Genomic DNA, 26300 nt, shown 5'->3' on the forward strand with positions numbered 1-26300 from the left:
CTAATATCAATACAGCTACGATCAGTATACACGAATTGTGAAATTTGACCTATTCTCTCTGATATTTTCTCTTGTATTTCTTTCCCATCCAGGCACAACTTCAAAAAAATTCAAATCTATTAATAGGTATTCAAGTTTGGCGTAGATGATGGTATTCTTCTCCTTAGATAAAACTAAAATAATCTTCTTTGCTTGTAGCTGCATGGAAATGCCTACCAAACAGATCACCTCGCTCATATGTAATGTGCCACAGTGAAGATGGAACATGCTGTTCCTAAGGATGTTACAATTAGAGGCAAAAAAATGCAGTGGTTAAAAAAGAACATCAGTGAATTCACTGAAACAGAAGTTAGTTTTGTGGCAAGCATCACTGATACTTGAGGAGATCCTTCTGTACTTGCTGTCCCCAACACGTGCAACCATAAAACCCTTTCACACTCCTTCCCTGGAACAGAAAAAGGTTTATCCTTTTCCAACCTATGATCATTCTCACTGCTGGTACGGGTGCTTTTACATGAAGTCAGTCAGTATTCCCGTTTACCAGTCCCGTAAGGATTGATACAGATAGAGTTGAACTAGTTCTGCACCTACCAGCACCTCACCAAAATATTCTCAGGTATATACCCCACAGAAATTCAACTTCACCATTACCGGCATAAAGAAATCACACCTAGCATTCTGCTTCTGTTGTCCTTTTTCCTTCCCGCTGAAAAAGCATTCAGTTTAAAGAATTGAGAACCCTATGCCAACAGGAGCAGGCAACTATCACACATAAACGAATGGGTTCTGCCCTGGTAATCTAACCTTACGATAAACCACTCCAACCAAAATTTAGCAGAACCAGATGTGTGAACTAGCCTCTTTTCTTGACCCAGTCATCTTACCGTAGCATAGTCCAATTTTCTTAATAATAACATTGCAAAGCACTAGCAATTCAACTCTTCTTTCTTTCTTCAAATAAAGCAAGCACACAGGGAAGCTAAAAACACATATGTTTAAAGTGATAGAAATAAACATTCTTAAGTGAGAAAAGGAAATGAATGAAGTTCCCACCAGAAGACTACCTCACTGCCACATTGACTGCAACTACAGGCCAAACCTGCAGCCAGTGCCCACCAGCGTTATTCCAGTCACTTCAACCACACTACTCTAGTTCACACCCTCCGAAAAACTCAACCCTTACACATGAGCATGCAATTATGGCCAGGCAGTCTTGACCACCGGAGGGTTTCTTCACTGCTGGGTCATCCTGAAATATTCCAGGAAAAGATCTGTGGCATCCAAGATGTCCTCTTTTCTCCTCTATATCCAGGATCAGTCCTGCTGTGGTTGGCTGAAGCTTTCTTCTTTGCTCTTCATCCACCTCTGTAGCCCCCTGCCTTGTGGGATGGATTGAGGAGGCAGTGCCAGCGATACTCAGCAGGAATGAGATGTTGTCAGTTTTTGAGCAGACTCCTAACTCATCTGAATTGCTCCACACTGGGTGCAGTGATTTAGGAAAGTCCTGCTGATGCGCAGAGCTATTTTGCAATCATGCCCTTCTGTTCATCTGTTCCATTCAAGTGAGAGAACACTACAGTGACAAACTTCACTTCTGAGCTTCCTTGCATTTTAAATTTATACCCAAAACCCGCATTGAGAAAGCGGTTTGGTGTTTCCGTACAGAAATAAAACCTATTTATTTTTATGAGAGTAATGTACCAGGCTAAATAAAAATAACCTCACACAGCACTTCAGGGCAAAAAGGAATTTTGCATAATTCAAGGCAGTGACCTACAGCATGCCGATCTACAGAGGACCCACTCTTCCCCTACCCCTTGGTGTACTAGTTACATAGGACAGTACCAGCTTTGGCAGCATCCTTCTTGTTGCATCATTCCAAACTGTTTTACAGAGCTGCCCTGCTATCAGTGTTTCTGTTGTCATCCGTTATTTTCTGATTAGGCACAAGGAGAGGTATTCCTTGGACCTGTGGCATCAAGAGGGAAGTGAGTTTTACGCTTGGTCACTAGGGTTTCCAGCACATGTCTGCGGTGAGATTTTGACTGCATCTGGTCAGCTCTCAGAGCCTGACAAAGCATCTTTATTCAGAAGATCTGAACCTCGCACTTGCCACAATAACTGATCCACTCCCCCCTCACCCCCATCTAAGAAGTGAACACACATGATGTATGTTTTAATGTAATACAGGGCTCCCCTAGTTATGTCTCATCTTCTCCTATCTGGCACCAAAGCCTGATTAAATATTAACATGGGGTGGGTCCTATTATTTCCTGACTTCCGAGAATCCATTGGTAAATTGAGATCTAGCTGCTAAAAATTTCTGACACAACATCATTTGTATTGAACCACCTTTCCATGCCAGAGTGCCAGTGTTAATAAATCAGGCTGTTCTCATTGAATAAATCTATTTAAATACTTATAAAATATTAAAGATGCATTTGGGAAAAGCCTCTAAGGTGATTGTTGCACCCATGCACCTCACAGTAACTAATTTATTAAAGAGTTTGCAAACCTGGGAAGGAAGGGAAAAGAAAAATGGTTTCATAAACCAAGAGCAGAAGCCAATTTTTCAGCTCAGATGATGAAAGGAAGCATGCATTTCTAATCAAAAAGACAGATACGCCTTTTCTCTCCCACCATTCCCTCAACAGCAAAGTGCCTTTTCATCATCAACAACACTCCATTCCTAATGTCTGCTGAGGCCTTTCTGCACCTTCTCCATACACTAGTAATGTACACACAGCATCCCTTTGAAACAAGAGCCCATTAGCTGTGGCAGACTACCTTTTCACATGAAGTCCTTCCGTTGGTAGTCATCAGCAGAGTGCTAAATCATCCCAACTGGGCATGCTCACATCATGGCAGCGGGATAAACAGATATTTAGAGCTGCAGAATGAAAATTGCTTTTCTACCTTTCTTGAAGGGTATTTTTTTTAGGAAAGGTCATAAACTACACAGGGAACATCAAGCTTTCCTCTCTCACTCCCCTCCCTCCTCCCTTAAACACAGATTTTTTTAACAAATCCACTTTTGCTTACACCCAGGTCATCTGTAATTTTAGACCTTCAACCACCAGCCAGTCCCCTTTAAAGATTACATAGTAAATGCGACCATAAATTTGCCCCACAATAAGAAACGAGTTTGAGCATGCCCTGAAAGAGGGATTTATGTGATTGTTTTCCTTCCAGTGGGCGTGGTGAAGGGATATAGAAACTGTCAGCGAGAGCAGCAAGCGGGGTGATACTTCACAATAGCTACCTGAGTAATGCAACAGAGATTAAGCCTAAATTGAGGACTGCTATTTCAGAGGACAATTAATTTTCAGGCTGTCATAAAAGCTCTGTTGACATTTCTCAGCTGAGATTTTGCTTCTCAGTAAGGGTTTAAACAGCTTTGTTCAATGCAGGCAGTGGTGCTGCTGCCATTCTTTGGGTTAAGTCTAGTTTTTTTTTCCCCCAAATAAAAGTGTAATGCCTTCTATTGTATTTCTTTCTCCGACATGCAAGAAAGCTTCTGTGTATTTTGTTAATGCTCACTTCTAGATCTTCACCTGAGACCCCATCTCAGACAGCTTTTTTTTGTTTGTTTTCTATAAGTGATTGATTTGGTCTCCTAATGCAGTTGCGCAGAAAAAAACCTGAAGCAACCAAACTATAAGCAGCCTCCGACCACATTTGGACAGGGGTTTGCTTGTTAGACACCTTTGCTGATCCCTTGCAAGCACCTAGGAGCACAATGGACTCTAGGAACAGAAAATCTATTTATCTCTAACTATGTTTTTCTGCATGCCTGAGTTACGCTGCAAGTCAGTAACCAATTTTACTGCAAGAGATGGCAGATGATGGTTCCAGATCAACAAAGAAAAATTCCGGCCCCTGCCTGACAATACTGCAAGAATTGCCTTTTGCTTAATTGACAACAAGATGCCATCCAAGCTGACTATGACAACAGACCAGCATCACTATAAGCTATCTGGCCAGTGTGACCTGGGGCATGTTCTTCCAGGAGGCTGCCTAAAAGCAGGTGCTTAAGTGCTGTCACTGGGCAGCACGAAGAGCCCAGAGACAAGAAATGAGAGCTAAACTTTGGAAAAGGTCTTCTGCTCCAGCTAGGCCATTACAAAACTCCAGGTCCCAGTGGCCAGCTGTAAGCATCCCCATTGGAAGTGGCGCGCCTTGTCACTGGGCCCGATTTATTACCAGTGACAAATTGTCTGTCAGGAGGCAGCTGCTCTGTACAGATATACAAATGTTTGTGTACAAAGACCGAAGGACGAAAGGGTTAATTATCCAACAAACTCAGGCAGAAGGGGAAAAAAAAGTTTCAAGCTCAGGGAGGTTATCATTGCCTTTTGCGCAGGCTGGTTTTAATCACTTTCTTGTACCTCTCCCTGACTTCATTTATCAAGCCTTCACATAAAAGTTGCAAAGTGAGGTTATTCAGCGGATACCTCCATTCATCTCGGATGATTGACCAGGCTGGTTTGCAGTACAAGCCAACCTGGGTGATGGCATTCCTCTTGTTTTCATTGCACAGCCTGCTTTCATTTTATGCTGTAATTGTGTTTTCACAAAACCATAACCAAGCAGGCTGCAGATCCCAGGTTCCAGATTTATTTACAAACACCCCTGACTAGCCCCCTCAGCCTTCTCCTGTTATCTGCTTTATGCTGCTTTGGATCTTGCCGCCAGGAGTCTGGGGTGGATTAGCACGAGATAGGAACTAGATCCAATCTAACTAAGGGGACCTAATCAGCCCGTCCTTCCACCCCCACTCCTCTTCCTCAGACTAAATCCAAGTCCTGCTTCCACACAAACATTTCATGGGAATTGGCATCCAATATGAAAGAAATCTTTCTGACCTTGCAGGAGTGGTGTCAACCTCCAGCAGGTAACATGAGTGCTGTTTGACAGAAGGAGGCAAACCACTCCACCAGGCGACTCAGGGGACCTCAGAGAGAAAGGCCACCTCTCCCGGGGGGCCATTCGGGGAGCTGAAGATCATCACCTGTGCGTCTCCACCAGACAAGCCATAAAGGTAAGTGAGGCGAGTTGGAGACATTCTCATGATTCACAGTGAGTATATATGGGTGGAGAGCAAGACGAGTTTAAATAGTTTTGTACAACTGCAAATAAGACTGAGTTGAAGTTTCAACCGCCAGGAAGGCTTCAAAGCTTGTCACAAGGCAAAATGTGATAAAAACCTTTTTCCCGTCTTTTGTTGAAGTAAAACTACCAGAATCTGGATCCCCCTGATTAGTAAACAGCTGATTCACATATAGGATGAAGTTGCGTTTTTTTTTTTTTTTTTTTTTTTCCTCTGTGCAGCTCAGGTAACTCAGCTGGGGTAAATCAGCATCCTGATGGCTCTGAGACAGTTTGCACCACTCCATTTCAAAACTTGATACAAATTTTTCAGCGTACTTCCTTTGGGAAATGTACATTCAGTGAGAAAAGACCAGTCAGTGATTACAAAGAGTTCCTGTCGGCACTGTTCATCTGCAGTCACTTCCTAGGCAAAAAGCCTTTCAGATAAAAGCAGCATTTCCACCCAAACAACCTGGACCAGTTGGGGTGGGGGAAAGGAAGGGCGATGGGGCAGAATAGCCGAACAAGTCTTTGTTCTATTCAAAGCGTTGCAAGAAGATTTCAACCACAGAATATGGCAACAGAACTGATCACAGGGGAAAATGCAATTAAAATACCTTTCTGCATTTTGCAGCCACAAAAGCGTTGGCAAATCGCTGTAATCTGGCTTTGCTGAAGTGGAGGGCATGAGTCAATGCATCAGGAAAGAATTTCAGCTAAGTACTTTCCAAGGTAGTTACCTTGCTCAAGGTCAATGCAGCACCTTTTGCACCTTATGTTATAGAAACTGGGATCCACAAGTGACTTTTCTTACTGTCCTTTGCTCCCACTACAGTGTTGAAACCCCAGACAGACTCAGTTCAGCAACTGTGTATGCCTGTTCAGGTGCAGCAGACAGAAATATTGAAGCTTCAGGCTGAGAGATTCTGATGTTGTTTTTTTTTTTTACCTTTAAGTTTTGTTTCTGTGTCTTAATAGCAGACTGGATTTGTAGATTACAAATTAACTTTGAGTGAGAACAGCAAGCAAATCCATCCGGCCTGAAGCAAGAAGAGCCTTCAGGCAGGTGTTTGTAGGCTTTCTTTAGAAGGGCTCCCTGGACATATAAAGAGAGTTTATTAGTGCTGGTTTGCATATCACTGCTGCTGTCTTGTTGATAGCATGTTTGTCTCCGATCTTTTTTTTTTTTTTCTGACTCCAGTTCTAACTGGAATTCAGACAGAAATAATAACCAGAGAGGGAATCTCTTTCATTTTTTCATCTCTTTCCAAATTCCTTGCTTGCAAAGGTAGCTCTTAGATTGCACCGTTGACAAAAATAAAAATTAAAAAAATCTTCCACTACTGCCTCTTCCTGGACTGAGATCAGTCTTCCTGAGATTTTTTTTTTTTTTTGGGGGGGGGGGGGGGAGGGGAGAGGTGAGGGGTATACTCAAGTTGAATATTAAGATTAAAAGGAGCTCTTGCCTTCTTCTCATCAAAGAACTGAACACTCCCAGACCTCTCAGTGACCTTTTAGGTGATGCTTTGGGGAGTCTAAAATCTAGGAAAAAACAAAGGCTCAGGACCATGAATGATATTAACATTAGATGCTGAAAAAGCCTTTGATCGAGTGGAGTGGAATTATTTGATAATAGTCTTAATACAATAAATTGGCATCGCTTTTGAAAGTAGATTTCTTTCTCTGTATGACCTATAGCAGATGACAGGATTAATGCGGACAAAGTGAAAAGTTTTATTCTTTTCTGGAAATATTTATAAACGTGGGCATATTTTATCATAAAGCTAATGAACAGCGTTTTACCAGGAAGATTACTAAGGTTACCATCCCACTGAGATGATCATACCTCGCTATTACAAATGTAAATTGAAACGTTACCTTCCTGAAGAGATGAGAAAAAGATTTTGCTGTGTAGTGTTTGATACAATAAACGTTGGGACAGAATGGTAATGGAGAAATGAATGCATCAAATTAAGACTTGGCAAGGGAGGAAAAAAAATGCTGTTTTTTTTTTTTCCCCCTAAATTTTCAAAAGACACATTCTCCAGATGTAAGGAAATGAATCATTAGAGAATAAACCTGCATTATCCGTGTATTGAATCTGCGGAATGAAGCAGGATTCATTCAGGCTGCATTTTGTTTGAGGATAGGAAAGATTAGCTGATTTATGTGAGAAATTTTTAGAGAAATTTTTCCCCTAGGGTTTCACAGATTCCCTTGTTTTAGGAAGAAAAAAGTGTTGTGGGCTTTTTGGTTGTTTTTTCTTTTTTTCCCCCCCTTAGTGTCATTATAAAACAAAACTCGTAGAGATTTTTCACCAACTCCTAGGTTCTACTGCCAGAAGTTCATCTTGAATATCAGCCCAAAATTTTTGTTGCCCATTTGAATGCACTAGCCTATTTCATATCACCTGATACCAACAAGGGGGAAAAAAGCCCTATCTGAACTTTACCCTGTGATGTAATATCTCTTTGTTTGTACTCCAAAATTTTATAGGCCTCCCTTGTTATTGTGCCTTATTGAAAACTCATGCCTTATTTGCTGTTCATTATTATCTTTTCAATATTTCTGCTTCTTAAGATTCTTCATCCGATTCAACATTTGTTTCAAATGATTTTTCTTCTGAAAAGGTATGCACTCGCATTTTTGAAGGGAACTGGCACAGTGCTATTATCTGTCCATTATTTTAATTCTCTGGGTCTCTGTCATGAGCTGTGTGTTGTCCAAGGGAGATGCATGCAGAGTATATTAGTTAAGAGACTGCAGATCTCAAATGTCTGGCATGCATGGATGATGCAAACAGTTTTAAAGTAAGTAGAAGATAGGCTTGAAGTTTCATTTACTTATGGAATAATAAAAATTAATAAATGGATGTGGATGACAGTCCACTCTAAGCACATGATACTGTGCTAAAGTTCAATACTAAAACATGGTGCTGCTGTATTTTTAATGCACTTGCAAAGTTTCATCTGCAAATTTCATTAATATACTCCTGTAGATCCAGGATGGCTTCTCCTCAGGAGTCTCTACTTTCTGGATCATAAAGTTGTCTTCACTATAATTTAGGAACCTCTGCGATGATGCATGTTCAGCTGTATTTGTTACTCAACAGATGTCTGGGTAGTTAAATTCCTCCATGAGCCTTTATCAGTACTTCTATTCTGGGATTCCCAACTGGTTCAAGATGTACCTCTCCTAGTCAGCAGCAGTACCACTGCTCAGAGATCAGTATGCACAGCTTGGGTCAGGCTTGTTTGGCACGGATCTTGGGCAACTGGTTGCCCTGACCACTACCAGTCTTGCTGCTTGAGTTGACCATGTAGGCCTAGAATCGACATCTTCCTGGTTCCTGCTCAAGGACTGGGTTAGACGGGTAGCTGGGCCTCTGCCCCACGTTCATAATTCTCAAGACCATCTGCTGCAGTAACTGTCATTGCTCTTCCTGTGGGGCTGCCGCCTGGGCTTGCTGCTCCTCCATAAATTTCGACAACACCTGCTGCTCTCGCTATTCCCTCATATATTAAGTCTACAACAGAAGCTTGAAAACACACGCTGCTTACACTTCATTTAAACAGCTACCTTTCCAATGTAACGCACTGATTCCGAAGCCACCCCTTTGAGGAGTTTGGTTTCAATAAAAGAAGTGTGATAACGAGTTAACAACACTGATGTTGAACTTCTCTTCAGACCTACCCGGGGTTCCTCAGCTGTCCCAGCTGCTCTTCCTGCACCCTGGGTCATCCCTTGTCTTGGACAACAACTCATGACCACACCTTGGCCACCAATTTCAAAGAGTCGGCAAGATGCACTTAACCTTCTGCCAGCAGGATGAACGTGCAGTAGCAGTGTGGGAAAGTTTTAGGCACACGATGCCAGCCTGCTCTATTCCCTTAGGCTACTTCCTTGCATTACATATTAAGAGCTTTCCCTAGAGCTGGTCAAAGAGTAAAATAATAACCTGATTTGCAACTAGAAGTGCTGAATCTGGATCACTACGATTCAGAGAGTCATAATATTAGTTATTAATGAGTATTCAGCCTACTGCTGGGTATCTGTGAAAATGCTCCCAAATCCTCAGAGTTTAAAGAATTTTAGCCTCAATGATATTCACCCAGAGATTTACATGTTGTCATTCTTCCATCTAGAAATATTTGTCATCCAGAGGTCAGAAAAAATCCCAGCTGCTTTTTGGTTTTCTGAGCAATGAGAAATGAACAAACACAGTCAAAATAAATAGTTTGAGTAAGCTGAAAAGCAATTGTTCTCCTTCTGCACTGACTGTGCACCCATAAGTATTAAATTTACAGGTGTCAGAATTGGTTTGCAAAAAATTTCCTATTAAGAAAAGGATTATATTTCCAACTCCCAGCAAAAGCACAGCTAAACTCAGCCATAATTTCAACGAGTCTTGTTCCGTAGTGCAGCAACTGGTGAAGGTGTTTCTCTGGCATAGGAAGTTTTTGACTACATTATAGGCACATTTCACTTTGACTGAAGCTCACTTCCTTCTCCCACTGAAAACAGGCAAGAAAGGAAGGAGAAGAGAGAATATTGCTTGAATTGTCCCATTTGCAAGAAGAAGTTTTGGTCTTTTTATCCCTCTGCTGACTGTAATTCCTTGTCAACTAGACCATGCAGGTTCACATGATAAAAGGCTGGCTTCATTTCGGGACACTACTCACCGTTCAAAAAGAAGATGAAGTGCAACCAAAAAGAATTGTTCCTTCCTTTTCAACAACTAAATTGATCTCCTTCATCTACATCCCTTACCGAGAATCTGACTTCTTCTGGCTAGCTAGCAAATTTAAAGTCAAACACCTGTTTACCAGACACAGAGCTATGTGTCTGCCATTGCCGATCCATCTGTGGAACATAAACATAACTTTCACCAGCTGCTTCTTTTAGCATGGGCTGGTAATGGAAGCCATTATAGAGCATATCAACAACACACTTTCCTAATAATCATGGGCCAGAGCATCACAGGGGGTAAACTGGCAGAGCCTCACTGAAGGCGAATAGTGCTGCACTGATTTACACCATCGGAGGACCTCACCCCAGTTTGTTTTACTTCACACTCTTCTCCTTTTATCTACCTCATTTTCCTGGTTTCCAGTTTGTTTCTGTTCTTCTATTATATTATACTAATGAGGCAAAATGTTGTGGAATAATTCCTGGGCCAGGCCCAAGCAGGAATGGATAATTACCTTGGGTACTATACAGCCTCAATATTAATGACTCTGAGAAAACCTCAGAAGATTCAGAGGTGTGATAATGCAAAGAATCCAGCTGGATTTGGGCCAAATGCCCCATTCGTATAAACACGCTCACCTTTATTGACTTCAGGAGAATTATGCAGGCTTTTGTTTGTTGCGAATGCGCTTTAGATGATTCACAAGATCATGCCCAACCACATCCACGCTCTTTATATTGAAGTTGAGCTTGAAATATTGCAGTGTGAATAGCAGATTCCTTTTTGTCTTGCATAAAGGGTGTTACAACTACAGTGTGTTACAACTATAATTAAATTGCTGATAAATCCCCTTATCTCTCATGCTGTTCCAGGAGGCAGTAATGAGGATCTGCTCCTGATGAGCATCAACATACCTCTTTCCCTGTGTCACATCAGTTAGGCAGGTCAAGTTCTTGATGGTGACCAAAGACAACATCCTCTGTCCAGGCAGTTCATTTTCCTCTTGGTGTAAAGCACAGATATGCTGTGGGACTTTTTGACCTTTAATTTTCAAGTCAGAACACAACCTAGGACTCAAAAAAGAAATTTCGTTCATGCTTGAGGCTCTCAAGTGGGATATACATGTACATCTTGAGAGACTTCAAATTCAGGGAAGCCCATCCTACTGAATTCAGCCTGGAAATGGTAGTAGTCCCTGAGAGTTACCCATCAGAATTTGCTTCCCTCTTGGTAATTTTGTGACATATGCTGAATGCTGAACACTACTTTCCAGGACTTCTGCAATTGCTAAAAGCAATGCTCACCTCTAATATATTCCGACTTAAAGTGTACAACCTTGTTTAAAATGCACTGCTAAAGCATATATTTTCATGTATCGTTATGTCTAAATGCATGATAACCAGGTTGAAAATCAAATTATCTGTGTTAAGGTGAATATTACAATGTGACTACTGCCTGCTGTGCCTCGAATGAATCTTGTAAACACAATCAAATCTCTCTCTTTCTCTCCCTCTCACAGACAGAGAGAGACACATGCACGCCCTTGCACAAGAAAAGAGATTCTTCACCTTCTGCCATCGTATTGTCACAGCAGCTCATGTTTATTGTGAATGACATCTTCAGCTACAACTCAGCATGAGCTCTGGTATGCTGGAGCTGAACATCCTACCAGGAAAATCAGCAGTGACATTAAAGTTGTTTCATGAATAATGAAAAAATAAATATCACATTAACTGTAGGTACACAAAATGCTTTGTTTAACTAAAAGGCTTTGCAGAGAAATTCCAGGTCTCTGAGGGTAGATACTATTTTATTAACTGTGGGTAGAGAACTTATTTAGATGGAGCTGTTTTCATTATATTGGTAATTTTCTCAATTACACAAATGAAGGAACACGTGATCAGTACTATTAGTAGGATACAGATTTCTCTTTTACAAAACTCTAACCTACCAGAAAATCACAAAACAACAAATCCTCCATACTTGCAGCCAATGAGTCTTTCAGCAACTTACATGCTGTATAAGGAGGTTTAAATATGTCTCCCAAGTCCAAATTTGTATTACAACAGTTTTAATCATTTATGGGGGCAAAAAGGCTTCAGAGACAGTAATGCAATTATATAAGTGTATAATGCGAAAGAGAATTCAATTGTCTCAATGCCATACAAGGCAAGCTTATTACAAGATCCCAGCAAAAGATGCTTAAAACATGACTGCACTGGATCCAGAGTTTTGCTGGCAGCATCAGTGTGTGTTCCTGCCAATCGTCAGAAGTTCATAATCACAAATTTCAGGGAGAAGAAACAAGCTTCATTTGAATTATGGGGTTATGGTGACCAGAGATTTATATAAAAGTTATTTGTAGTGGAAATGCTATATTTTGCCCTATTAAGGACAGATCAAACACACTTTTTACATAGCATTAATATGTCAGGCAAAAGTGAAATCTTTCAGTGATTTCAGGCTTTGTGCTAGACTGAAACTCGTGATCTTAAAATGCAAGGATTTCTACAGAAACACAAACATACTTGCTTCAAAAACTGGAGAACAGTCTTGATAACTGCCCCTTAAAGCAAATAAAAAGAGCTGTTATTCCCCATTCTTCGCAACGTTTTATCCATATTCATAGCAAAAACACTGAGAAATGTTCCAAAGTGCCAAGAAGCATGAAAACTATACTAAACACATCATTGATATCCTACTAACTATTGCTTATGAACTTATCAGCATGGAAATACTTATTCTCAGTAGAACTTCCTGAATGGCAATCCTAAATAATCAGCTTCATAAATTGTGCAGCTAGTAAATAGAGGCTAAATATTAGCGATTCAAAAGACCCACCTTCTCTCTCAAGGAGAGTGAAGAGATTTGTTTTCTAGTTTTCACTGAGACAAGCACAGAAATGGCGTCTTTTCCATAAACCAAAGGCCTTCCACTTTTTATACAGAGTAGTGTACTTTATGACTTCTTTCTTGTGAGTTCAAGTCGCCTGCATTTCCTATTCATGCAGAAATGCTCATTTCCTGTCTAAAAACACATGCATTTTTTCTTATTTGATTACCATTCTAAACAGCAATAACAAAAAGACCAGTAAACAGAAATATCACACCTTTTTTTTTTGTACCAATATGCAAAGACTCTATTCATTCTCTGCCTTTAAACAAGACAGAAAATTAAGAACTGTTTTGTTGTTGTTGTTGTTTTTTAATCTTGTTTTATTTTTGTCATGTGCCAATGCTTAAAACAAAAAATAACAAGGACATAAATCTAAAACGTGCATCTCTTCAGGCTCCTGCTACTGTCAGGTGAGCTTAGACAGGTGGTTCAGAGTTCCTCCTTCCTATCAGCAAGGCAAATCATGAATTGAGGGAGGGTCAACAAGTACATCTGACATATAAAAAGCGGTGCCTCAGTTATCTCTTGATATGCAGTCAAAAGAGTTAAAAGTAAGCAAAGGTGAGAGCAAGTAAAACCCGTGTATTACTTGGGAATGTGTCTGTCAATAGCAATGCAAGCTGTGTTTCTATCTATTATACGAGAAAGGCAAAAGTATTCTACTAGGTCACTTAGTTACTTCAACCAGATGGAATCCAAAATGTTCAGAAAATTAAAAATCCATTTATTCCTCCAAAGTTGCATTCCATCTGTTTTCAGACATTTATGGAATCTTTTTGCATGCAGAATATGGCAACCACTGGTGCCTTGGAAATATTTCTTCCCCATGCAGCTCACAGAAAGCCAGGCTGGCTGTAGACGGCACTGGAGTAAGCCCTTTATTCAGGTGCTTTTACTTCCCTTCCAAACATAGGAAACTTTGCTTTTGTCTTAAATAGAGGAATCATAAAACCCCATTTATTATTGTCTGCAAAGATGCAACAAGAACTTTTAATGTTAAAAATAAATAAAATTAAATTAAATTAAATTTAAAAAATCAGGCTATTCTCTACTCTTTCCACCTTGAAATTTTTAACTTTTCTGCCAGTCTGTTTCTCATTTTCAGCTTGTGGAGACAATAAGAATGATTCAGATGCTATGAAGGAATGCAGCCTGGCATGTAGTGATCTCCACCCTGAAGATAAAAGTGACAAAATTACCCCAGAAGTTATGAGCTCTAGTCTTCATCAATCATTTTTCGAGAAATATTTTATTCCATTCAACTACACATTGTGCCTAAATCTAACTAGGGTATGATCCCCTTCCTCCTATCACTGTTCTCAGCATCTTCAGCTTCACCAGATGGAAGGATATCATCTGGCATGCAGGCCAGACTGAATTTTCTCTATATGACACAAACGTCCACATGTCCTCTGTTTCCTGAAGACTTTCCTTTGCAGTCACTGGCTCGTACAATAGCTCTGCATCACTGAACTTTATCCTGCTTGGTGCTGAGAATATCTTATCCCCTGGTGAAGCTGACCTATAAGGTAAGTACAGGCTATATCTACACTGTCAGCTAAGTTATAATCCCATTTCTTTTCTGATTTTCCATACCTTATATTAAATCACTCCCAGCTTCTCTGTTGGAAGGAACCAACTACATCCCTCCAAGCTGAAAGACAGTCAGCAGATAACTCTGTACCAGAACTGCTGCTTATAAGACAAAACTGCACCAGGTCTGGTGGTCTTACAGAGTCCTCCAGTCCTACATCAGCAGTCTTTTGCACCATAAACTCCCTTCATGCCCCTACGCCAAGTCCCAGATTGCTACAGAGTGTGTGAATCGGGGGAGATACACATTTACCATTACCCACATCTGCATTTTGTTCACCTCCCCAAATCTAACTGGCAGGTGTTTGTCAGATGGAAAGACAAAGCACTCAAATATCTCAGGCCAGCACATCAAAAAGCAGAGAATTGGCTTTTAAGCATAAGACTGCATTTTAAAAAGTAAGACAGAAAAAGAAAATCACAAATGGTGGGTGATTTCTTTGTGTCTTTGGGTTTTGTTCTGCATGTCCGATCATGTCTTCACATTTTTTTTCCTGTAACCTCAAGGGCAGTGGGAAAAATAAAGGAAGTTAATACTCACACTTAGTCTCATGCTGCCCCAAAGTGACACTTTAAAACACACACACGTACACACACATACAAATCCAGTAAGAATATTGCCAGACTCTTACTGAAATCTGTACAGGTAATATCAAGTCCTGCTGTATTTTTCATCACTGCAGATGTGAAATCCACCAGGTCTGATGTTGGGGTTGAGGAACACATGCTGACAGATCATGTTTGACCAACAGCAGAACCAGAGACTAGATCTCCTCCTTCTCTGGACAAATGTTTTCCTTCAGTCATTGGGAAAGCTAAGACTGAGGAAGCTTGCTACCCAGGATGGACAAAACACAAGAGGCAAAACAGCAAAACCAGAAAAAAACCCTAACTGGTACAAGATGGGCTGCCGAGGAGCACACTGAGAATGCATCCGTCCACGTGAGACAGACACACATCTCCCTGGCTGTGATCTTCTGTCCACACAAATAAAATACCTATCTCTCAAGAGCTAACACTAATTAAAGGTTTCCTTTGATTACACAGAGGAACTTGGACCCACACCTCCGTATCAGCTGAAGTGCCTGCGCTGCTTCTCTTTGGTTTCACCCATCCCCTGCTAAGTTTAGAAGAAAAGGCAACAGCTGTGGCTACTGACAGAACAAGGTTGGCAGCTGCAAAACTGAGATGCCACATTTCAGTATATAATTTCCTTTCCACAGTGTCTCTCCCTAACTTTCCTCTTTAAGAGGCACTTAAAATCCATGTGTCTGACTCAATTATTGTTATTGTAGCTACGGAACAGAATGTGATGCTGATGAGGGCCTACCTGTCTAGTTAGCTTCCCTTTCTGGATGCTTTCTTTCTTTGATTCATCATTGCTTGTGACACGTGTATTGTCTAAACTATGTTCAAGTACAAGTCTCTAATACATTCAATGGAAGAAGGTGAAAATCAGAAAACGGCGTATCAGTTGCATGCATAAATTTATGCATTAAGTTTAAACAGCCTTCTTCTGAGACATATCTTATGTAGAAACCATGATTTTGTTGTAAATTAACAATAACACATGTGGTAAAATTAAGAATAAAATTTCTTCTGCTTCCTTTGATTAAGAGAGCACCGACATTGCATAAATGCTCTGTCTTAATGAACTTATCTAGAGATTCTGCGTTCCTTCAGCATTCGGTACATTATCAAATCATATCCCAAGTACTACGAATTCATGCCCCAGAGGGCATGAACCCAAATTTAAAGTCATCATCATCCTGTATATTTTCTGCTCAGTGGAAGGTTTTATGATACAGGCTGAATGTCTTTTCAGGACAATCCTAAAAATAAGCTAATGCAGTAGGGACTGAATTTATTGGACATGTACACTCACCTCCGGTTGATGCTCTCCCTAGGTCAGTTCTCATGTGATTGGCAAGGGATCGTGACAGCTTGTATCTTCCTATGAGAAACCTGTGTAGACACTGGTAATTAGAACTGCCACTCAGTCCTTCCTGACAACAGCTACTGCAGTGGCACGGGGCCTCTGAACTAGCTCCTACCTCAGGAAAATCCTGTTTCCCAGTTTCTCCTCTGTAGGCACACACCTAATTGCATGTAAACATTCAGTAATTTATTACACAACACAAAAACATCAGTACCTTCAAGCTGAGAATATAGCAGTTGATAAACACCTAAGAACTGCAATTGTAAAGTGTCACCTGCAATGCAGCTCTCTCCTAACAGCCTTGCCTTACTGCTGGCTGAACTAAGTATACCTCCTCGGTAATGGAAAATTTTAGAAGGGTTTCTGTCTCTTTCTAAGGAGCCTAGTTCTTGTCAAAGTTAAGAGTGGTGAGGCTCATAAGCCAGGTCAGTTTTTTTTTTTTTCCAGAAAACAAACAAACAAACAAAAACCCACAAACTCCACTGTGGTTTGAAAATATCAGTGCATTTTTCCTACAGCTTTCTACCCCAATCAGCACAAAAACAGAAATGCCCAACTGCCTATATTTTTACTGAAATTTGATTTACTCACAAGCTGTTAATGACTATAACTGAGAAAAGGAAAGAAAAGTAATGCAATAGTTAAAGGAACATGAAGTATTCCTGGTCCACTGCTACACTTGCAAGATACAAAGGATAAGGCAAGATATCTGGAAATATTTGCAAATGAAAAATATGCTAAAGTATTTTCTTATACTGTGATATCTTTGTTCAAAGTCCATAAAAGCTGGGTATCTACCGAATGAAATTTGGATTCTATTCTCAGTTTTGCCGCAATTTTAAGGTATCAATTTAGATACAGCTTCCTCGTCTGTGAAATGGGGCTAACAATAGGGCTCCAGTTTCCATGCACGGTGCTCAGTTAAATAGCGTCATGTTAAATAGTGCTTATTTTCCCACAGTAGGGAAAAAAAGAGGCAGAGTGAGGCGGTCAGGAATTTTTGAGATCCAAGGTTGAAATGGCAGTGAAATCTAATCTCCAGACCGTGGAAATCACTGGAAATTGACTTCAAAACATTGTTGATTTCAGTGGGTTTTGGATCAAGGCGTAGGAGAACAAACTTACCGCATGAAGACAAGTTTGTTTTGCAGAGCAATGCTTGACTTCTTGACAGAAGCAGCCCCAGTGCTGAGCCGAACTGTACCTTCGGGGTGAACCTATGCCAAAGGGTTGTATACAGTTGTTGGGAGTGTCAGGAGCATAGCGGGGAAAGGAGTTCCCCCTCTTGTGAGTTCCCCTCACAGCTTGTTCAGGACAACACAGGGAATTTTCTGGCTTACCCCCTTGTAAAGCAGAAAACATTTGGCACCAGACCAGGTGTGCTGAGCTCCACGGAGCGAGGAAGCCAGGTTGCGTGGCAAAGGACAGGCACAGAGAGCTGCTTCTGCTTCCTGCCCCATTGGTATCAAGCCTGCCAGCTATGGGAATTTCTGACACACAGTGCAGAACCACTTCTAGAGCACTTACAGTGTGCCGGAGCTGGAAGGCTTTGCAGCCACTGCAATGCTGCCTTCATTTGCCCCTTAACAGTCCAGCCCAAGAAGAGCACAGAACAGTGTATTAAGCATCTTGATAAAGTTTTCGGCAAGCACTCTTCAGAAACCAACCCAGAAACGGCAGCACTATATTTTTAGACAGATAATTACGTGGGTACTCCCATGGATGTGCTTCAGCATGAATCCAGGAGTGTAATCATGCAATGGGTCAGAAATTATGGAGTGAATAGTACCATATCCTTTTTGGACTTCTATTATAGCATGGTGGCAATGTAATTGTGCTGTATTTGGGCAATGTTTCAGAACAGCGTACATAGGAGGAAGTATGGAGCTTTGTCCATCTTCACGGTGACTCCTCATTGAAGTGTCCACCCACCACAAACACAACACACCCTTCACTTGTTACTGTTAAACTATCTGTTCCCTGCATTCAAAACTCCCATTAAATTCAGCACTGAGCCCACAGGTTTCTACTCCATCAACTATACCATTTTCAGAGGGTACAATACCTAATGTGTCAGCAGCACCAAGTTCATTTGGGATATAGCCCATAGCTCCCTTCTCAGGCATGGTGGGCGAGAAAAATGTTAACATGTATATAGCAAAATATTCATTGTTAATCTCATATAAAAGGCGTTTAAAAAATGCTACAGATAGCTCAAAACGTATCACTGCAATTCCAGGCAACACAGCTGAAAGATTATATCTAAAGGAAATCACAGCATCTTAAGCACTGAAGCAGAGTTATGGTAGCCAAATATTTGAACTCTGCCCTTTCAGATAGCACATATCACTGAGCTTAACAGCTCATGGTGTTCGTAGTATTCTCATTTAGAAACAAATGAGCTTTTTCTTAGTCCTTTCCCCTACAACCCTTCACTACTATGTAATAATCTCTATGCGAGTTTCCCATGTACTACTACAACAGGTACCTTGTGAGAAAAATATTCCAAATTAAAGATGGTTCAACAGATGATTTTTTTTATTATTATTATTATTTTAATGTAACTGTTTATCTATCAGCTGAGGTTGACTTGTGGAAACTTCTCTTTTAGATAAATTTGTAAAGAACTGTTCCTTTTCAAAATGAGTCTTGTCTGCCAATCCTTCTCTGCCCCAGCTCCAGACTTTCCTATTTCCCAGTGATTTGGTTAAGGAACTGGAGTAAGGGTGGACCCAACAGGTACTTGTAGTCCAAACCTAAATACATTTGAGTCCATTTCAGTTCAGGTTTGATTCTAGAAATCATAATGAGAAGTACCCCATTTCCATTGGTGTGGTCACAAATAGCAGCATGTCTTCTAGCTGGAGAAGGCTGAAAATGTTCTGAAGGTTTATAATGTCAGAGAGGGCAGTACTGCCAGTACCTTGGAAATGCCCTTGGTTAATATAATATAGAAAACAGCTAGAAAATGATTCTGGTCAAGCCTGACTGAAAATATGCTTGCAAGACCATTAATGGAACTTTTTTCCTGTAACTGAAGGGCAATTTGGCAAGCCATCCTTTGCCAGATAGTGCCATTAATTGCAATTGGTTCTTAACAGAAATCCAAAATGATTTTCTCTTATAGAAAAGCCACACATCCTGAAGGTACACTGCTGGCAAGCCCTTGAGTGTTTATATTGCAATTTAAATAATCCTCAAATTTACTACATTCAGCTAGATGCTCAGGAGAGGTCCTCTTTTCCATCAGTTTCCAAGAATACACCAATATAGCGCCTCTTAGTTTTCACAACAACTGATCGGCTTTGTGTGGCTAGGACTAAATTACAGTAGCAGGATTTTAACAACTGCGGAAAAGACTGTAAAACTTTCTGCCCCTTATTAACTACTGTGTAACTATTAGGTTTATGGGCAATGTTAACATTGCAGCATAGGAACAAAAACATTGTAAATGGTCTCCAAAACGTTGGAAAGCAATTTTCCCCAGGAGAGGCAGGGGGCCCTTCCAATCCCTGTAAGGTATGGAAAGGGTCATGTGGCACACATGTAAAACTAGATTAAACTCTCTGTTGCTAAGTAATTAAACCTAATTGTAAACCTGGGCAAGTGCTAATTTTAAAACTGAGCTCCCTGCTCAGAGCTCCAAAATCTCTACTGAAAGTTCATGGAAAATGAAAACTGCCTCTTTAAAAGAAATCAGCTTGCAGCTCCCCAGAACGGAGCCCCTGGGCAAGTGGTTCAAAATATGATTTTTATAAACAAATCTGACATAGCAAACTTAATGCAAAACCCTATGCATATAACATCACTTATGTGTGCAACTCGTTTAAATTATTGTTGTAGAGAGAAAGAAATAAAACTGGCATATTAACCTTTGGCACAACAGTGCTCACACACTAGCGATGTTCAGCAGCAGATGATATTACTGTGACTCCCACTAGTATTGTCATGGTGAAGGGTCTGTCAGAATTCTTGTTCTAAACATTGACAGTCAGAGTTTATTAATTCAGCCATGAGCATCCGTTCCAGACCTACCTTGGCATGTGCAGTCTTGAGAGCACAATCTTTTTTAGTACAACTTCCCTTTCCCCATCACCACTGTATTTAAAGTCACTGAATGAAAAAATAAAACAAACCAAAAACTCATGAAATACAGCATTTCCCCATCACCGCTGTATTTAAAGTCATGGAATGCAAAAATAAAACAGAACCTAATGAAATATAGCATTCCACAGCTTACTGCTATAATCTCATTGGATGTCTTGCTTCCCAATTGTCCTTTTTAAAGAATGGCCTGCCTATTCTTCCTTCAGAGAGTGAACCCTTCCCAATAGTTCAAAAGGACAAGCTAAATGCATAAGTAAAATATGCTTAGATAGGTTCAGATGTATTCTTAAAAGCGATTGCATTACAGACCTTTTGCAAGATAGACTTAAAAAACAACCTACAAATGTAATTTAACACATTCTTGGATATTTTGTTCTGGTGAATGCTCCACATTATTGAATATATTCCTGTATAACTGGCCAGAATATCACATAACATGAGCTTTCCTTGTTAAAATGCCCAGAGAGGTTGCGGATGCCCCATCCTTGGAGGTGTTCAAGACCAGGCTGGATGAGGCCGTGGGCAATATGACCTATTGGGAGGTGTCCCTGCCTACGACAGGGGGGTTGAAACTAGATGGTCTTTAAGGTCCCTTCCAACCTGAGCCATTCTAAGATTCTATGAAACGATGACATACTGTCTGTGAAATTTTGGTCAGAAGTTTCAGACAACACAACAGCTTGGGGTGTCCATTGATATGGTTTCTTCATGCGTCTTGTAAGTGAAAAATGGTTCATTACATATGAAGGATGTAAGGCTTACCTGTTGCTTGATTTCACCTGGAGAACAGTTAGCGTTCAGAGCAATGGTAAATGGAGACAAAACCTAGCCCTGTTCCAAGTGAGAACATCTCTTGGCTCTTTATTTCAAAGACTGACTCATAAAATGGAAAGCATTAAGCCAAAAGTTTCAGGGCTAAACAGGTCTACGAAGTTGACATTAAGTGAATCTATCTTAAGAGATGATAATCACAACAGCAAGGCAAGTTCTACAGTCCAATTGCATTTCCCTTGCCTGTGCAATGAAATTGGAACAAGTGCAAACCTACTGCTGTGCCGGAGGGTACAATGTTTGAAATTATCATCTGGCTAATTGGAAAAACTGTTAGATTTGAAAAAAAGTTGGCTTTACCAAAATAACACAGGGCTAGAGCAAGGCAGGTTTATATTATATATATTTAAATGACACCTAGATAAATTGATTCGAGCAATCCTCACTTTCTCTGCTTTGTGCAAGAATCCTGACAGCCACTTCTATTTCTTCTCCTTTCTGCCTGCAACCCCATGGGCCAAGCCATGATATGGGCAGTGCTAAGAAAAGCAAAATGTGATGCATTCTCAGCATTGCTGGATTAAGAACATGACACCTTTTCTATCATTACTTCCTCTGATGAAACTGGAGCAAATCAGGACTTCAGGAGCAGATATGCAAGCTGTACTAGCACAGGGCCAAAGATCAATGTATGTGAAACAGAAGGGGAAAAAAAAGACATTTTCAGAACTAACAATAAACTGCGAAGAAACTTAATCCTCAAAGGTCAGATGCACATCTGAAAGGCCCAAGCCATGCCTTTGTATCAGAATGTTACAACATTAGACCTAATGACTTAATAGTTTTGCCCTTGACTTATGTCAACAGGATCCTATCTTATTACATGGTAAATTAGTTGCTTCCAGCCTACTCCAGACTCCTAGGTGATAGGAAGATAGAGGCACTTGCAGCAATATCAGAAATGCAACCTAGCACCTAAACAGTGTTGCTGAGTAGTATTTAGTAGCATTTTAATTTTTGTGCATGTGTTGGTGTAGAGGAAGCCTGGACGTGGAGTGAGGAAGCTTCCACATTTGGCACTCGGGAGACAAAATTACCAGGAACGCATCTCCTCACATACTGTGGTTCAGTGCCATCAAAGGTCACCGTCTGCTGCAGATACCAAGGGATAATGAGTTCAGGTCAGGCATAATGACGGTAGGCTCTAGGTAACAGAAAAGGCTTTCTTATGCTCCTTCCCTTGTCTCAGGAAAGTTTGCATCTTTTACAAACTTGCACCGCTTCCACCCAGAAAGAGCTTCCAAGCCTGGCACAGCAGAAAGCCACCAGCTGACCAAGGTGCTGTAGGCTGCATTAGCATCTAGTTATTCAGAGCCTCTTCCTGCATAAAACAAGGATAACCAGCACTTTCTGAAAGAGTTACTGTGACCAAGCAAGTGTCTCTTCTATTTAAATCAAGAAAATCCCTATCTTCTGATGTATCCAGAAGGCTTTGTTTCACATCTGTCCTAAAAATACGTCTTCTGTCAGCTAGACAAAGGGTTAGTTTTCACAATAAATACACAAGAAGGGAGAGACATGCTTGTATGGTTATGTAAGTCTTCTTTAAGGAGTTTTGCAGGCAAGTAAGATGCAGCTCCAGACACTAGACTTTTAAATCATTTAAAGCTGACATAAGCTGATCCTATGCACAGTTTATAATCATGTTTTTACTTTTCAGCTCTGACAATTACAAATTGTTTGTATTAGCTCCACAAGTATTCCTATTCAGCAGTATTGTCAAAGTCCATTCATCCCAGTCTCACAACAGCACTTGGCTTTGCCAGCCTCCGTCCATTACCTTCGTCCAACTGTTACCAGCCACGAGGGGAGCGGCAGGAGAGATCTACAGCCTGCAAAAACCCCCTCATCTGCCATCTGTGGTAGCTGCAATTTCCCATGTTTCAATGTGGTTTTCAGACCATCTCAGCTCGACAGGAAGAAGCCTGGCATCCTCTAAGCATGTTGCACTTGTAACCTTTGAAGATGTTCAAAAGAAAAGGAAGAAAAATAAATGAAAGGTCTTAGCCATTTTGCATGAAGTTGCATGAAAAGTCTTGGGGCCTAACTTGACTGGAACTGTTTTAAGTACTTCTCCACTACAGCAGCGGTGCGTCATATGAAAGGCTTTGTTTGGCATCTATCCACAGTTATAAATAAAAAACATATTTATCTTTGGTCATGCATATAATTTAAAAGTCGGACAGAAGAAACCTTTTTTCTCCTTTTAAATCTGTAGCAAGCCCAAGATAAATTCTTATAAATTATTTCTTTTAAAAGGAGGAAAAGAAAAAAAAAAACAATAACAAAATAGCTTGGCTATTTGGAAATCTGGAAAACAGATTATTTCTTTGGATGGAACAAAGTGTGTGTATGTGTCATCATGACTTTAAACAGTTCCACAGTTTCCCATGGAAATACTTAATTGAAGCTAATAAGATGTGGAGTTATCAGTGGTTTGCCATGATAGATTTCATATGGTCTTTCCAAGATATTTTATCTCCTTTCAAGCTTACTGACCTAAGATTGTCTTGACTGGTGATCTGAGCAGGAACCACCACAGATACTAAATTTAGCTGAAACTCTACTCAGAAACACACAGGGGACAGGAGTTTGGGCAAACCCCTTATAACTCCAACCCCTATATAACTCGAGCACTTAAGCTTCCAGTTTGTAGCACGTGTGACTACCTCCCACAGAAACCCTCACATCAAAGACTTATCTGCCTCTTAACACTTGTGGCATGGGTCAGAAGTCCTTTCTTTTAGCACCATATAATTAGGAAAGAAACTACTGTCACCAGACTATAGATCCTAGTGCAAATCTTCCCTCAACCTCCATGCTCCATACGGTGATCCCAACAGCTCACCTGCCTGACACTTCAGAGGACCAGGCCCACCTTCTTCCACTGAGTACTTCAGCTGATCACAATGAGTGCATGCTAAGACCGCTTCTGACTAGTTGTAACAAAAAAAGCATGCCCTTCTTACAGCCCAGTTTAGAAAAGGAAATCCCTGCTGAATTTGAGATGGCTACGTAGTGCCCATGGACAGTCGGACACTCTAGGCCATGAATATGTACCTACACGGCCTTCTGAATAACCAGGAAAGCTTGGCGTGTATGCAGAAACAGGTTATTTGGCATCTGCGAAGTGCAGGTGCTTTATAAGCATCTGTACATACCCATCTCAGATAATAGCTCGAAATAAAATTGGCTTGAGCCAACATATCTGTGTCACTATACATGATTAAACTATTCTGAAGTTTATGGAGGAGGAAAGATTTTTCCTAGACTGATAGCAGCACAGTTTACAACAGACTTTGGGTTGAGGCAATCTGCAAAACTTTGGCACTCATTTTGTACCTACATTTTAGGTAATTAATTAAACTGTCTTCCTAAAATTGGCCAAAATTAAGCAGCTTATCATTATTTTCCTTCAGCAAGCGAAAACTGTAGACCTTTTTTTGGCATTACCATCTTTTGCCTTCAGCATTTTTTTTCCTGAAAACTTATTGCCTGCTCCTGCAAATGCATCCACTGCAGATTTTTTTTTTTTAATTTTATTGTTAATATTCCTTTCAAATATACCATCCCTGCTGATAATGTCAAGTACAAGCCTGTGGGCTGTAGGGTCAAGTTCAGTGTAGCACCTTTCAGTCAGTCAGCAGTAAGCACAGTGCACTCATTAACCTGGGAACAACCTTAGTATTTAACTTACATGGACCAATACTATATTCAATATTGAAGAAACCACACGCAAATATCATTATATATGAAATGCAAGTAACAAAATAAATGCCGTGGGACGATACTGCATTTGGAAATACCTGAAGTCAACACAGAGTGAATCATAAAATGAAACAACTACTTTGCAGCTGCTTATGGACAGGGACAATGTGAGGAACTGACACTCGGGATTAACACAAGCTCCTTTAGACAGTGAACAAAGTGAATAGGGGCATTATGTCCATTCTCTAGCCAGCAACAAGTGAAAGTCACCTCCTGAAGGCAACTTCTATCATAGGCATCCACGCTCGGATACACTTCTGACTACTTATCAGGAGCGAGGGCAACTGGGCTCCTGGTTCAGGTGTCTTGTACAGTTCGCAAGAAAGGAATCCAGGCTGAACTTTCTGGCATATTTCTGTTATCAGACTGTTTCCCCATCAGACAGTCAGTAACTCTATGTGTGTTCCTTAAAATGCAGAAGGGCACAAGATTTACAAGGTTAGCTATGTCTGCTGCTGTAAGCAGCACGCACACTCAGATGCTGTGGGATTCTTTACCAGTTCAAGTTTTCATACATCCCGGCATATGGATGAAGTGAGCAGAGAAGAAGCAAGCCTGATTGTAATTACATTAAGCACTTTGGCAATAAGGAAAAGTTTGTACTTGTACACAGATGGCTTTATGTTACAATGCTATAAATGTGCCAAGTTTCTTGGCTTCACCACATGACGCAGGGAAGGAGCCAGATCCAAAGTCTGTGAAACCTAATGAAAAATTCTCACTGATTTCATTCGATTTGGATCACATTTGTGATAAGTCCACTGGATACACCTGGCCAGAGAGAATAGCCTTTTGTAGTATTTTTAGCCCAATGGGCCTTTTTTAGCCCAAGGCTTTATGTTTTGTGTATTCTGCTTTCCTTTAAAGGAAAAGCAATAAAGTCCACTTTGGGTTGATTAAAACAAATTTGACTGCCTACCGTAGCTCTCATCTAAGCTGTAAACTTTAACTTTGCACCAGACCTTTTGGAAACTACCTGAGGGAAAAAACTAAGTTCTTATTCTTATGAGGCCTCCTGAGTCCTTCTGGTGTTTTTGATTCAAGTCATTTTTTTTTTTCTGTGACCCTCCCATCCCTACTACTTCAAGAAGGTAAGAGATTTTTAAACTTACTCTAAAAGTTCTTAATTTAGAAAAATAAACAAAAATTCTGTCAACCCATTCCCCAGTGACTTACCATAACTTATTTTAGAGTAATAAATCTTCACCCTGACAGCTCTCTGATGATGCATTACATTAATACATCATGATGACAATACTTGTGATATATTATGGATGTATTTTCTGAAAGGGATATCACCTATACATTCCATCTTCCCAGAACAGCAGAAGATTGTTTGGGAAAAGGGGGAGAAGGGGAGGTAAAGGATGTTCTTCACCCAGAAGG

General features: G+C 40.5%; 1 protein-coding gene across 1 annotated transcript in view; it reads right to left on the reverse strand.

The window, feature by feature from the left end:
* LOC308192979 (uncharacterized protein) overlaps positions 1-26300 on the reverse strand; it is a 197194-nt gene that overhangs the window by 62118 nt on the left and 108776 nt on the right. Inside the window, exons 9-11 of the mRNA XM_080587104.1 lie at positions 22927-23103; positions 20244-20321; positions 16155-16234 (exon numbers count right to left, since the gene is read on the reverse strand). Of these exons, the coding sequence (XP_080443230.1) occupies positions 16155-16234; positions 20244-20321; positions 22927-23003 (235 nt within the window). The 5' untranslated portion in view covers positions 23004-23103. The remainder of the gene's footprint in view (positions 1-16154; positions 16235-20243; positions 20322-22926; positions 23104-26300) is intronic.

Source organism: Anser brachyrhynchus (assembly GCF_964034855.1).
Source record: "Anser brachyrhynchus genome assembly, chromosome: 3".
NCBI lineage: Eukaryota > Metazoa > Chordata > Aves > Anseriformes > Anatidae > Anser > Anser brachyrhynchus.